Genomic DNA, 15,092 nt, shown 5'->3' on the forward strand with positions numbered 1-15,092 from the left:
CTCAGAGCCTCAATGGCCGTGTTCGTTTTTCCGCTGGAATTATTTTTCCCGGCCTTATTCTATTAAATATGATTTTCTGGGGGTTAAGTGTTGGCAATCACTGTATAATAAAACCTGAAATCAGCCCATTATACGTTTTCAGAATCTAACGCCTAAGCGTAATTCTCATAAACCGGAACAATACTAAAAACACGTGGCATTATTAGTTGAAGACACATTTAGAAACACTCACTAATAGTAAGCCTTAAATACAGCAATTTAACAGAATCATAAAACTTTTTGTACTGCCATTGCGTTTCGTGCAAATTTGATTGGTGAAGTGTAATGCGGTTCATCTACTGTTACCATATTGAAAGAAGCTTTTATTATGGAATGTCCCGTGAAGGTAAACTAAAAAAATAAATAAAAAACGCTCAGCCCAGTTAAAATCAATAAACAAAAAGGAAAAAAGTTTCGGCGCAAAACGATTTTGAAGACGAACCCCTCAGGAATGAAATTGTGCAGAATTTTTGTCTGTGGTCAGATTTGATAGCCGATTATTTGGCTCAAAGTCGCACTTCACTCGATTTTCCCACTAAGTCATGCAAAAACGGGAACATTTTAGGCCGGATAGCGCATTTCATAACCTTTCCATTTATACATAGTTTATGGTGGTTATGCTTTAAATAGCGCGTAAAAATTTTCTTTCCTTCGCGAAGGACACCTGCGAAGGTCTACCTTATCCTTATATGCTCAATTACGAATCAAAATTTCTAACATTCGATAACTCCGAACACCACGACTACAATTTGTCACTGAGAGGAAAGTGGTTTATATGTTGTGTCAATAGCTTCGGCTGAAGTCCTGTTAGTTACAACATGGAATCCCAACAGTTTGGCATTGAACTTCTTTGGCAACGTCTCCTGTCTGGTCTTTCCTTTTTTTTTTTTTTTCTTTTAAGATGTTTAATAGCGTAAGTATATTTTGTTGTAATCTCCAAAATCTACGGAGAGACAAAAAGGCTCCAAAAAACATAGGACTTGTAAGACATTAGCACAAGGATCAAATTTCATGTGATTCAAATGAAGGTGTGACTGAAACAAAAGGTGTATACTACTTGAATGTTCAAACTTAAATGATCTAACTAGTTTTTGTCGCTATACCGACTGATGCAGCGCGAAAGGTAGCTTTTAGGAATTTTGACTGCAAAATTGCAAAGTAACTATTATAAAAGGAAAAATAGTATCCACAGCAATTTATCACTATATTACGAAAACAAGAACTTATCACCAAGAAAGCATTTCGTAAGCGTAAAAAAGACCTTGCTTTGTAAACACCAACATCCATTGGTTTGCTGCAGAAAGACTAAAACTTTCTACGCAGTAAAAGTCTTTACATGAGATAAAAACAAAACACAACCAAACCGCTTGCGACAATTATAATACTGTGTAACTGGTTGTGCATCATTCTGGTTAGTTTTGAGACGTCACTGTCTGCTGCCGCATTTGTGCCAAAAGCTTCTCTTGTCTAATGAGTAGTTCCTTGATGCGTGCTTCCCGATCTAACGCGGATGAGAAACAGGGCTCCTCAGCGCTCAAAAGAGAAGCAATTGGCCGACCGGTGAAAACGCAAATCTTTTCAGTTGGTTTTTCACGATAGAGGTCGTTGAAATCTTGAGCAGCATTGGGTACATTCCCAGTACTTTGCATGGGTTTGCCAGAGCTACACGTTTCTTTACTCGCTCTGTCTGCTCCGACCCCTAAGTTCGTCGGTGAGGAAACTGACCATACACCTGAGATCAAAAGTAAAAACAAATTGTTCGATATTTAGGCACAACGTGTGAGTGACGAATGGACGAATGTCACCCGGAATCTAATAATCATTGGTTTTACTTCATCACGTTCTGAGAGTGATAAAACAGAAGCTACAAAAAAAGAAGCACTTGCGACACCGTCTCAGTTGCAAACTGGAAATAGCTGCAACATCGACACTAAGTCACTAGCGTTTCCCCGCGCTTGAAGCTTTTTGTATGTGTTTCCCTTTTCAATATAGTTCTCATTTCTCCTTTGTGTTCTCCACACACATTTGATCGGCAACTTCACTGGGTCAGGCATAAGTGTAACACCACTCCATTCAAGTACACTCCATGCACGATTAATTTTCATAGTCTTAATTTCAGTTTCCCCGCTTTCAAATATTTTTGTTGTTTTCGACAGGCACTACTGCAAATGACTCGCCGGACTCACAGAAATAGTCTTGAAAAAGGGCTAGTGTTTGAAAGGATATTTCCACAAAAGTTCAAGCGCTACGCTCGAAATATTAAATCACCATACTGAGAGCCCTTGATCCCATGCAACACTATCTATACACACTAACAATTACACACACACGTTCTCTGCCTTTTATCATTACCTCCGGTCCTCTTGAAGACTATTTTTGTCCCTCTATGTGATACTCGATGAGACCCCATGCTTTCAGGAAGAACACACGCTTCAGATAGGTCTCTCTTCTCGAGAGAAACTTTAGATATACTCTGGACTTCCTTTTCAGGAGGAAGTTCTGTATTGCATTGAACTGCCACCACACTCTTCTTTTCCTTTTCAGTAGAAACTACTGGTGACCTCTGTTCTTCCCTTTCAGCGCAACTACCTTCACAACCCTTCACTTCCTCTTCAAAGGAAGCCACTATTGAACTTTGTTCATCCTTTACTGCAGCAACCGCTGTTGCACTCTGCTGCCCTTTCCCAAAAGAAACTACTGGTTTGCATAGGTCACGTCTAGAAGAAAGTATTGAAGTACACCCATCCTTGTGAACGGGAGAGGCCACTGATGTGCACCGCTGAGGGGACAGCTCTGGAGTTATTTCATCAGCACTTAGCGTTTCTTCACTACAGTTGCTAAGGAGGTCAAAATCAAAATTTCCTCTGCCTGGATTGAGCTTCCTTGGAAATGACTTCCGTGGCCGTTTGCGAGGTATTAGGCAGTCAGTTTGACGTTTCTTTGCGTCACATCCAAGCGGATTTATTTCTAATAACTTGACACTACCAAAGGAGGATTTTGGATTCTTTTTGTCTGCCTCTGAACGATCAGCAATTCCAATATCTTTGCCGACGGGGAAATCATGAGTTTTCATGGAAGAGGTAGGTGTATTTTCAGTTTTGACGCTTTCATCTGCTTTTCGTTGACGACAGTCATTGCCAGATGATGCTTTCAAATCCTTGTCTGTAAAAAGCTTTGAATTCTTGTCAGTATAAAACTCAAAAGAGTATTTCTGAGTATCGGCCAACACACCAACATTACGCCATTCAAGGGTCTCTAACTTGTCATTATTCTGCTTCCCGAGGTCAGAAGCTGTAAAAGAATTTGCGCTTAAATTAACCGAAGAGGACCATGTTTCAGATGGTGGGATCAATTCTGCAACAGCCGCTGAGCACTTGAAATTGTCTTCATTCTTGTTAAGCAACAAGTGACGTATTAGTGACTTGCCTGCTTGATTATCGCCTGTGGCAATCTTGTCACAGCTTAACCTGTATTTCGTATCGGAGTTATCGTGGTGGTTTACCAACGTCCCATTATATGGTGATCTCTTGTCATAAAATTCCCTTACGGCCGAAGTTGAGGATATCGAATTGTAAGCTCGTGAATTACCTTGAATGAAATGCTCCAAACCAAACTCCGTCAACTGCAAAATAATAATATAAATACGTCTAAAGAGGAATCAATTTTTTAAGGTCCTAAGTCCAGAGTATCACTTAAGATTGTAGCAAGGCTGGTACATTACGGCAATAAAAAGACTCACCGAAACTCCTTTCACGTTTGTAACCGACTCTAAATGTTCTTTCAGATCAATATATGATCTCTGGCTGGTTAATTCCCCAAGTCCTTCTGAGCTGCTTCTGATTCCAATTAAAATCGAGCGCCAGTTCTTGATCATCGACTCCACCGTGGAACATTGTGGCTTTTCTGCATGGTTGACCCCTGAATTCATTCTTTCATGTGCTGAAAAGTGCACAGCAAGAAGTTTTGGCATGCTATCATGGTCATATGCCACACCTCCATACATATTCACAAGATCCTTATCATCAACGCGCTTATCACAACACTCACTGTGAGTAGCTAATTCCATATCCTCGGAGCCTCCACTCCTACAAGAAACAAATCCCATTACGTCACTCTCAGATGGATCACTACCCTTAACATGTCATTATAGAAGTTAAGGTTGCTGTCAACAAAATATTACATCGATTTTGAAATCGCAAAATTCAGTCGCTCAATACAAGTTTTTATAGTCTGAGTGGACAAATATTTTATTGCTGCTGTATATTGAGCTGATTTTTAAAAAGTTGCAAAAGTTGTCTCTAATTTTCCTGCAATTTGATAGATTTATTTAAACAGGCCTTGAAATTTGATTGATTGTGGTGTGTTAGTAGAGTTGTTTTATTGGCTAAGAAATAGATGCGATTTAGAGCATAAAATGGTGCAATTTATTCATAAATTGCACTGGTGAGAGCCAATTAGATCAGATCACGAGTGATTTCAAATTAAATTCAATAAAAATCAAAATCTTCTGTTGCACAATCTACACAAAAAATAATATTCACAAGGCAAAAGAATTTCCAAAATTAGCGAAGCTCCACTTTTGTCAGCAAATGCAGTTTTCATTTTCCATCCATAATTCGCATCGCGTTTGGGAATCGTAATATAATTCGCTCGAAAGCTCTTTCCATCGCTTTTAGCCCATTCACCCCTAATAATGATTAGCATCTAAATTCTCTTTATAACATCACGCTAAATTACACATTAAGGTAACAAGAATAAGGAAATGATCATCAACTTTAGAAACTCTTGATTTTTAAACAAATTCTCCTTGTCAGCGCCTTAGGAAATGTATAGAGAACAGTATGGAGAATATATATGCTGATGTTAGGGTGTAAAGGGTTAAGAGTTAAAGGACCATCGCTTGAAACGGAATAGATTAACTTTCATGGAACGGATAAATCATCTTGAAAATCTCAAACTCGCGACCTAACCGGTCGGGAAGCGGAGGGAAATTTCAGTCGCGAGGCATTTGTTTGTTAGCGTCATTAGCGCGCACAACAGGATTATGAAGCACACTCGCTCTATTGGATGCCTTAATTTGCCAGCCATGTTATGAATACATTTTATATCTGCATGCTATCCCCGGTTTTCAAATCATGATGTTCTCACATGACTTCAAAGGACATGCAGAACCACAGTTTACTCCCTCAATTGCATAAAACGCTGACACCTAAAAAGCACGATCCCTGGCTGATGAGAACCAACAGCTTTATGGGAAACGTTCGTTCAGATCCATGGACATAATCAGGAATTAATTTTTTTCACTACATATGAAATCCTTTGCTATTATAATTATTTCTCCCAGGAAAACATAGATAGCCTCCATCCATCATTCACCACAAGCTAATGATGGTGATAATGTGTACGTTTGTACTCAGGGAGCCGTAAGGTCTCATCGTTCATTGTAAACACTCTTTTTTTTAAGTGTCAGTTGAGTGTATACAAAACATCCATGGTGCATCCAGTAGGCATTAAAATGATGGGAATTCTTTCTGTATCTCATATGCAAATCATAAATGATGAGATTTGTTGATAGCTGAATATTAAGAGTACTAATAAGGTGGCCAGAAGGTCAGTGGGCAGATTTTTATCATTCGTGCAGTGGATCATCTGAAGAATAGAGATTGTTTGCAGTCAACAGCAACTTTAAAAGTCAGCCCTCAGTCCTTTGTACCCCCCTAATAGTCATGTCAACATTTATCATATCAACCCTTTGACCCCCTATGAGTGACCAGCATCAAATTTTCCATACAACATAATCCCTGCATCAAAAATTAAGGTCATAAGAATAAAGGAAAGGATCACCAGCTAAAGAGGCTCTTGATTGTTGGACAAATTCTCCTTGTCATAGCCAAAGGAAATGTATAAAGAAGAGTTTGGAGAATATGGATGCTGATGTTAGGATGTGAAGGGGTTGAGGTATACCCACTATAGATGTCAATAAGTTTACAGCAGGTTGGTAAATGGCAAGAGTAATTTGAAATATTTTCAATTTCCAAATTGATTTTACAAAAATAATTCCCAGCAGCTGTTCTTTACATAATGCAAGTTGTACTTTTGACCAACACTAAAACTATTTTGACAATTTTCTTGTAAGAACCGCATCTTTATACAACCTTCATCTAAACACATAGGAAAATCAAAGCTGTGAACTTGTGGGGCCATCCAAAGAAACTAAAAACTGACTGAAACTATAAAAAAATTCAAAAACTTAACACTAAGTTTGAGGAAAGTTTCCATTTAAACTAGTATATGAATATTATCATAACATGACATAGTAGTATATAATATTCTTAAGTGTGTTGGTCAATGTTTGATAGGTTTAAACATTTACATCAAAAATCCTCAAAGTATCACATTTTGTCATATTTTTCATTAAAGAACTACACTATAAAAATCTTATTTTCATTTCTTTTGATGATTGGCTGTTTGCTTGCTTGTTTGTAAAGTGTGGAATTACCACTCAGCAGACTTGGCATGTGAATAAATTGTCACAAATACAAAGATGTTTCACATACCGGTAAAGGTCATCAAGACCCAACATTTACAAAAGAAAGCTCTGACACATGAATCTGGGCCAAACAAAAGTAAAGAATTTTGAGAGGTCAGCCACAATTAGTCAATTAAAACCAACAGACTGTATCAGAGTCTTATCACCCTTTGACTCCTAAGAATGACTAGCATCTAATTTCTCCTTACAATATCACCCCTGAATGATTGAATCACACATTAAGATCACGAGGGTAAAGGAAATAATCACCAACCAAAGAAGCTCTTCATTCTTAAACAAATTTCCTTGTCAGCACCTTAGGAAATGTATAGAGAACAGCATGATAGTGTAAAGGGTTAATACAGTCACCAACTTAGCAGAAAATCTGACTCATCAGATTCAGGGGTTTCAAAATGTTTTGGAGAAGGTGTCAGAGTTGGCAAAAGTAGGTGACAATGAAAAGTTTATTATGAGCCAAAGGTAAATATTTTGGCCTAAGTAACTGGTGACATGTTATCAGGTAGCCAGCAGCAGCCACCTGCTTGTTTTCAAACCCCTGCTGATTTGTACTCTCCACTTGACAAATAACTCTTCAGTCACTCTTCAGATAATTTCCACTCAGGTTGTGCAACAAAATGTCATTCACTGCCACGGACCCAACATAAGTCCTTTTCAAGACTATATTCAACCAGACAGAATAACAAGATATAGTACCAATGCTTTCAATAACAGTGAGCGATAAAAAAATTTTTTGCTCTTAAATAGAACCTGCTGCACTGAGTTTTTTTTCTCAGTTGTATTGATTTCTACAAATTCATTCATTCCTTGTAGTTTTAGAAACTGAGAGTTCCCATTGTCACATAAATCTTTCATGAAATATCAATATAATCTCAGGAACAAGAGCATTATGTAGTTACATAATAGTATCTTAAAATATTGTTTTGACCACATTAACTGGTTCTATCCTTACTTCACAGAGAGTAGATACTACAAGTTAACCACAACACAATTGCAACTGCAAACAACAGTAGCTTTGAAAGCAAAATAATGCTGGTGTTGCAAGTAATGTTGTCGTGCAAATATGTCAATAATGTATCTTTTGTTGGTCTTGTCACAAATATCAGTATCATGCTTAAGGTATAGTAATCAAGAAAAAGTGTTCTTTCAGAAAAAAGAAAATCACCAATTGTGTTAATATCCAGACAACTTCATTGCCAAACATCTCAGTATTAACCCGGGTATCGTTGGGAATGAAGTTAAGGCTGTCTTCTATCGTTCTGTTTGCTGTAAACAGTGTTGGCCTTTAGTGGAAAAATACCATTCGAATTTGGTTAAAAGGCTCTCCACATCCCTGAGATTTTATAAAACTTGACGCAGATTCAATGATTTGGGCAAAACACACTTAACAATATGTTCTACCATCATGCTATCCCATTGTGGTCGCGCAGACATATTGTTCATTGCGTACTCGATATGCAGCGACATGTGTTCAAGTTGTTGTAGCTCAGAAACTGATGTTTATGAGTACTAACGCCACCATTCGTGATACAGACTTTAAAATCTCTAATCGCGTCACTTACCGTTCAGCTGTAGCGATGTTTTGCCAGTATGAAACGAACGACTATAGTTCACACCGTGCTGTGAAGCACTGCAACGCTCTGTCACCGTTCCTTCGACCTGATATGTCACAAGGTCACCACAGATATCGTTATGTCCCTCCCTAGTTCGGTTACTCAAGAAAAATATTTACCCAAGCGTTCAAAATTGTGCTTAAACGAAGGCAAAATGCATGAAATTACTCTAAAGAACTCTTTTAAAATGCAAAGCTTTTGTTTGGCGGGAAAACGATGTCACGCGTGGAGGATAAGCAGTCACGTGATATCCGGACTAGAATCATCAGATATTGTCCTTTGTTAAACGTAAATGAAGGCCAGAATTGCACGATTAACCTCTAGTTTTTGGGGTCATCTTTCCAGGGTCCCAGTGGCAAAGGTGTTTTGCATAGCTACTGATCTTGACCTTTTGTTTAAACCACTGAACATAGGGATCGAATCGGGAAGGAAACTTATTTCAATAGGCCTTATTGTCAGAAATGTCAGAGCTCCGGAAATACATTACGCACGTTCATGTTCGTTTACTATTATTAAGTCGTATATATCCATACTTGGTGTCGCTGATATTATTGTCCATCGCATTAGTGAAAATCAGCCGAACCGAAACGAAGTACCTTAAATGTCGGGCTAACCACTAAAGGAAGTAATGAATTTTTTATCGAACTGATTCGTTCTGTATAATTAAAAACCAAATTTTCCACCTTCAGAAATGCCGTCGAAGATCGGGCTAGAGGTTATATCCGAGCCCATCGTTAGAAAGTTATGGACCTCCCATACAGGGACGTGGCAGGGATTTTTACATGGCACTTCCTACACCATCATATTACTGAAGTTTGCGACATGCCAGGTTATTTTATTACGATAATTAAATTATCACTTTTCTTCGCAAGATGAAAGGTTCCGTGCATCCTTAGACCCTCTAACCCTGTGACCCAACTCCTTGGCTTCGACCTTGTTACACCGCAAGACAAGTGCACTTGACAGTTCTACGAAAATTGTATTTTACTTCAATCTAACTAAGATGACATAGTTTCACATTCCCTTCACAATCTCTTTAGGCGTTGAGATATCTTGCATGATGTCTGATATGATCCTCGACAAAAGATGCAATAAAGTAATAACTATGATTGTAGCCCTGTAGAAAGAAAAAAAAACAGTCTTCATTACAAACTCAAAAGTAGCAATACCTGTTCGCAAAGTAAGATATCAGATTTTTACAGTCTTCTCCATCTAACCAGCTAATTATGGGCATCAAAACATTGTGTCGATGAAGTTAATGTACCTCATGCAATCTCAAGGTCACTGGTACATTCTTTGACCTACAAGCCTCAATAAAGTTCTCTGGAAGCAGTTGAGATGGGTAAAATTCATCAGCTACACCCTACAGAGAAAAAAAAAGGGACCATTCAAGAACTGAATCATAATGCACACTTTTTAACTAACCCTTTACCCCTAAGAGTGACCAACATCTAATTTCTTCTTGCACCATCACCCCTGAATGACAAACGAAGAAGATCACAGGAACAGAGGAAATGATCACCAACCCTAGAAGCTCTTGATTATTGAACAAATTCTCCCTGTTGGCAACTTAAGAAGTGTATAGAGAACAGTATGGAGAATATGCATGCAAATGTCAGGATGCAGAAGGTTAAGATAGTAAAACACCATTCCTTAGAGCTGGCCTGTAAAACTGACTCTTATTGCTTCTAGAATTGTGGTGAGAATGCTGACACACTGCAAGTTATCCATTAGTAATTTCTCAGATTTCCAAAACAGTTTGCCACCACCGTTTTACACTCTTGAATGGAGCAAAGCTATGAGATTTAAGCTTCTTGGCTAAGAGCCCATTTCAATGACCCTTTAGGGGCTAAAACCCAGACATTCTGACCTGAGTCAAGCTTAGGACCCTTTAGGCCACCACAACCTTCACAACCATAAAATTCAAGAGGATCAAATTGTTTTAACTTTTGCTCCACACAAACAATAACAATAACCAAGAGACAAAACAAAAGATTGCAGCAGGAAGAATTTCACTTTTACATGCATTTTTATTTTCATTTTAGACATAACCCCACAGGCAATTAACCCTAATTATCTACATCATATAAAAACTTTTTTAGAATCAGTTAATGATAATTTTCAATTGATACCTGATCAATGAGTATGTCTGGTGGAGGACCATCATAACCTTTCACTAGTTCAGTGGCATCGTACTCCTAACAAATAAGAGGATATAACACATTCAACCCTTTAACTCACAGAAGTGATAAACATGTAACTTCTCCCTGCAATATCTAAACATTGTCCAGCAAACAAGAGATGAGAATACTTAAACTAATCAGGTAGAAGTTGTTATCTTGATCTAACACCAAAGTCTTGTAACTTATTTATGAGGAAATGTGTAGCAGTTAGAGGGGAGAATTTACAATCAGATCTCATAGAGGCAGTTAAAGAATTAAACATTTTAAAAGAAATACATCTGTCAACTGATGTTTAAACTCTTGGCCAAACCAGTAACAAATTCAATATCTTTCATTTGTAAAGAGACATAATTATTTATCATTTACAGGATTGCTGCAGTTTTTGAGTCACATGCTATATGCTGTACTTTTTTAATCCCCAAATTCCGATAAATGGCCAATGTTTAACTTCTCCTTAAAATATCCATATGTCATCTTGCAAATATGTGATGAGATTAAAAAAAACTGATCAGCTAGCTGCAGGTGTTAACAAAGAGGACATCAAATTCTCTATGTAAAACATCTCATCAAAATGTAGCACAGGGAACAGGGAGAATCTTGACAGTTTAAGGGTAAGCTATACGATAGTGGAATCCAGGGTTACCTTCCATGCCTCCTGGTTGCCTCCCAAATATCCAGTGAAGGCTTTCTGTCCCCAAGCCCCTTGCACTGGGTTGCAGATAGGTGCAAAGGCTGAAACAGACTGTGAAGAGAAAGGAGATTGAACAATAATTCTATTGTTTTAAAATGTTAACAAGTAAAGTTAACATTTTGTCAAGAAAAAGCAGTTGGCAGCCGTAGACCTTGGTCAGCTACACAACTAATTCCCTTTCTTTTCCCTAGCCACTACATTCAATTTCAATTTCCCAAGAACTTGTAAGTATTTCATATTTTGTGATTTACCCATTTCCCTGAAATTTCTTTAAAAATAACCCTGGCCAGTACTTTGATGGTTCATGTAAAGAAATATCAAGACAGGAAACTGTTGAAGCTTACCTTATAAAATCCTGGGTTTTTGAGGAAGCATATTAAAGCTCCATGACCACCCATGCTAAATAAAGACAACAAAACAAAGAAGTTTTCACCAGATAATAAAAATTGTATAAAAATGCTAACTAAAAAAAACACCATTGTCTGGAAAGGAGTAATATTCTTTTTTTTTTAACAGTTAATAATCCAGTTCATCAAAAAAACATGAAAAATACATATGAAATTGTAAAGGCATGAGCCAAGGATATTCTCAAAAAACAATCTACTTCTCTGAAAATTACTTTTATTTGATAAAGATGCTGCTTAGAAGAAGAACGAACTCTTTTGCAAAAATGATGATAATCATTTTTTTCAAAGACTATCCATATATTGTACTTATTTTTTTTTGAACACCTTAAACTTTCCATAAGCATAAAATGCATTAATTTTGCCCTTTCCCACCCCCCCTTGAAATATGTAATGACACTTAGGCATTCCTGAGAATAAAAAAATTTGCTGAAATATACAATAAAAATGATGATTCCAGTTACTGGGTTGCCATTCTGTGAAAAATATGTATAAAGTTAAGTTCACCTGTGGCCAAAAATGGACTGCTTGCATGACAGAACAGGAAAGTTACTTTCAATCAAAGCTGGAAGCTGCAGATAAAATGAATTATACCACAATATTTAGCCAAAGGCTTCATGTCTGTAACCCAAAGTGGCCCAGCTAACAATGTTCATATCTCACTTTTGAAGCCTGGACTCACTGCAGTGAGTTATCATATAGAGAGCGTGTTTGTCTGACATTGTTAACTCCCATGTTATATCTTATACCTGGGAATTGAATGAGATTGACAATGAGAATTGTCACTGCCTCCACAACTCCCAATGAACCCTAAGATTCTGCACTAACCTCTTTTGTGATATATGAGTACATTCTGTAGTTTGTCTTCCACTTTTCCTCAGTTGCATCAATATAAAAACCAGCACCAGTTCCAAAATCATAACTATCATCTTCGCCTTCAATGCCACATGATCCTATGAAAATCAAGAGTTTCATGTTACTTGTCTGCCAACTCTGCTCATAGTAAAAAAAACACAGTTGCCAAAATTAGTATCTTCCTTTCACTCCCATGGCAAATGCTCCATAGAACTTATCTCTCCTCATTCAAATTAACCATCTTCCTCAAGTGCTGATCCCTACCTTGTCAAAAAGCTTTCACGGGCATAACTCACAAACTAGTGTGCTAAAGCTTGCTTGATATAGCCTCTTACAATGAAATCAAACCTGCCCATGGTTCAATACCCCACAAGGACATAGGTTTTTCATCTTTGTCCTATGTTCATGACTCTGAAATGTTCAACATCTTTCTATCTCATTGTCAAACTTATAAATAGTAAACTTACGTGGGCTTGTGTCAGGAGCCACAATCAACACACCCAGTTCTGATGCGGTGCGTTGAGCACCAGCCTTTGTGATGAAGTTTTGCTCAGTGCATGTTAGACCTAAATTAGGTAAGAGCAAATGCGATGCCATAAAGAAAGCAAAATAACATTACTAGGCAATTAAGAGTTCTAACATTTTTTTTCGACATTGGTTTCTCATCTAGTAATAAGTCTGGTCTTCCATCTCAAATTATGGGTATTGTTGCAAATTGAGGGAGTTCAATCTTATAACAAAAAACTGTGTTTATGTGTTTTGTGATCAAACATCACACAATGAAGTAGCTATAATTCCTGATTAGGGTTTAGTTAACTGTTACAAAAATAACTACTTCTCATTTTATAGAGTGGTGATGGTAAGGCTTTTGAGTAGCTTACTAGCCAGATGACGCACCCTGTCAAAGCTTATCCAATTTCCAGTAACATGGGAACACAAGAAGCATAGCTGCTTACCCTTGAACAGAATACCAAACCATAGCAGGGTTACCCCTATTCTCCCTGAGCTGATCTCAGTTTCAGTACTGTAGGGCACAAAGAAGCATGTTCTCACCCCAAAATGGAATTCCAAACCATAGCAAAGTTGCCTCACATCCCACTTGAGTACAACCCACTTTCAGTAATATGAGGCAACTAGAAGTATTACTTCTCATCCTTAGACAAAGTGCCAGACCATTTCCAGGTTACCTCCTGAATCTTGTTAGGTTTCAGTGAAAGTTCACTGACACCCAATTATACTTTCAGGTGAAGAGAGGCACTTTGAGAAAAAAGTGTCTTGCCTAAGAACACAACACAGTGGCCTGCCACAGCTCTAACCTAGATCTTGCATTCCAAAGATCTTCACTATGATGACTAGGTCACTGTCCCCCACACTCTATAAACAAAGACTAATTCATCAACAAAAACTGTGATCACCTGATAGCCAATATAACACTGGGACTTTATCCTCCTCTGCTTGAGGAGGGACATACACAGCAAATTTCATTTCACACTTCAGTTCCGAACTAAAAAAAAGGAAATTTGAATTCATATATCAACAACCTTTGTTCACACAATAACAAGAAAAGAACACAAAAAGGTGGCAAAGGAGGAGGGTGGAGAGGGGCTTACCCTGTGCCACTATCACAGAAGTTGACAACCCTCAACAGTATTATTTCGATAAAGAGAAAATGAATGAGCTGTCAGTTAGCAGATACTTGTGTTTGAAGGATTAATCCAATTACTAGCAACTCATTCACTAATGCTTACAGACTTGCTTTCTCACCCAGAGCTTATCAAGATGAATCTTCTCCTAACTCCTGTAACGCACTGGACTGGGTTCATGCAGAGAATTGAAGATTTAATTAATTACCTAAGGGTTATTAATTTAATTAGGCACCTAAATCTCTGCGTCAAAACACAAGGAAATCTATGGCACTCATTAAGGAGATTTTAAAGGTAGAAATTGGGGTAAAGGATCACTGAAGGACATTTGATAACATTTAACGCCCAGGAGGTTTCGATTTCTGGACGATTGGAGTATGCAACTGTGTACTTCTCCTCGAGTTCGTTGCTGATGGAAAGCTGATGCCATTAAACAGAGCCTAAATCAAGACAGTTGAAAGTCAATAAATGAATCCTCAAAGAACAAGAGCTGCCGACCTTTTGTGCTTGAAAACCTTCTGTAATCCGCCAAAACATTTTGCACTAGATACTTCTTCCAGCGCCATGATCACTTGCCTAGTAAAGGTTCTGGAAGATATATGCAGAAATCGTGCGATGATTGGAATACCTGAAAAAGAGAACTGACAGTTAGCAAGTATTTAAACGTTTTCATTAACTAAATCATGTCTAACAAAATCACTAAAGAGGAAAATAGTTTTTTAACTAATCTTACCCAGTTTACAAAATTGCTTTTAAGACGGAAGGTCGCGTAAGGGAGCAGTACCAGGTCTCCATCTGTCAAAACGGAAGAACTTTAAGGGTACGGTGGGGGGTGGGGGTGTTCGTCATGGCGGTGTCTTCCACATTCCGCTCCCTACCCTATTTAAAGTCTGTTTGACCGTATTTTAAAAAGTGAGAGTTTGCCGGATGTAATGCTTCGTTCAGGGCTGCTATTCTTGCAGTAACCATCGCCTTACTCAGCTTCAAGTCTTTCTGACTGGATCTTCAATCGGAAAAACTAATAATTAGCAGGATCCTATGTTACAGATTCTGCACTTTGACAGTTTTCTCCCAAGAGCGCCCATGTTAGGAGCTCCCTCGTAAGGCAGAAACCTCT

At 38.0% G+C, this 15,092-nt stretch overlaps 2 protein-coding genes across 2 annotated transcripts; both read right to left on the reverse strand.

The window, feature by feature from the left end:
• Window positions 1-401: 401 nt before the first annotated feature.
• LOC131794129 (uncharacterized) lies at window positions 402-8,363 on the reverse strand. Its single transcript, XM_059111646.2, has 4 exons — window positions 8,149-8,363; window positions 3,779-4,124; window positions 2,392-3,661; window positions 402-1,771 (listed from the first exon to the last, which is right to left on the reverse strand). Exons 2-4 carry the CDS (start codon window positions 4,103-4,105, stop codon window positions 1,452-1,454), a joined length of 1,917 nt encoding a protein of 638 aa, XP_058967629.1. The 5' UTR covers window positions 4,106-4,124; window positions 8,149-8,363; the 3' UTR covers window positions 402-1,451.
• A 711-nt stretch (window positions 8,364-9,074) lies between these two features.
• LOC131792863 (S-formylglutathione hydrolase) lies at window positions 9,075-14,721 on the reverse strand. The gene is made up of 11 exons (XM_059110287.2): window positions 14,709-14,721; window positions 14,474-14,603; window positions 13,748-13,836; window positions 12,800-12,898; window positions 12,306-12,430; window positions 11,985-12,049; window positions 11,418-11,472; window positions 11,026-11,124; window positions 10,332-10,397; window positions 9,464-9,562; window positions 9,075-9,316 (listed from the first exon to the last, which is right to left on the reverse strand). The coding sequence occupies exons 2-11, from the start codon at window positions 14,539-14,541 to the stop codon at window positions 9,236-9,238; spliced, it is 846 nt and encodes a 281-aa protein (XP_058966270.2). The 5' UTR covers window positions 14,542-14,603; window positions 14,709-14,721; the 3' UTR covers window positions 9,075-9,235.
• Window positions 14,722-15,092: the final 371 nt, after the last annotated feature.

Source organism: Pocillopora verrucosa, chromosome 6, assembly GCF_036669915.1.
Source record: "Pocillopora verrucosa isolate sample1 chromosome 6, ASM3666991v2, whole genome shotgun sequence".
NCBI lineage: Eukaryota > Metazoa > Cnidaria > Anthozoa > Scleractinia > Pocilloporidae > Pocillopora > Pocillopora verrucosa.

Bases quoted from the DNA above. Each gene is read 5' to 3' on its own strand.
- LOC131794129 (XM_059111646.2), bottom strand. From the start codon at position 4,105: ATGGAATTAGCTACTCACAGTGAGTGTTGTGATAAGCGCGTTGATGAT. The intron at 3,662-3,778 runs GTGAGTCTTTTT...ATTATTTTGCAG, and splicing joins CAAACGTGAAAGGAGTTTCG to TTGACGGAGTTTGGTTTGGA. The intron at 1,772-2,391 runs GTAATGATAAAA...TTTTGATCTCAG, and splicing joins AGTCTTCAAGAGGACCGGAG to GTGTATGGTCAGTTTCCTCA.
- LOC131792863 (XM_059110287.2), bottom strand. From the start codon at position 14,541: ATGGCGCTGGAAGAAGTATCTAGTGCAAAATGTTTTGGCGGATTACAG. The intron at 12,899-13,747 runs GTGATCACAGTT...TACCTAATTTAG, and splicing joins AGTGTTATATTGGCTATCAG to GTCTAACATGCACTGAGCAA. The intron at 11,125-11,417 runs GTAAGCTTCAAC...TTCTCTTCACAG, and splicing joins AAAACCCAGGATTTTATAAG to TCTGTTTCAGCCTTTGCACC.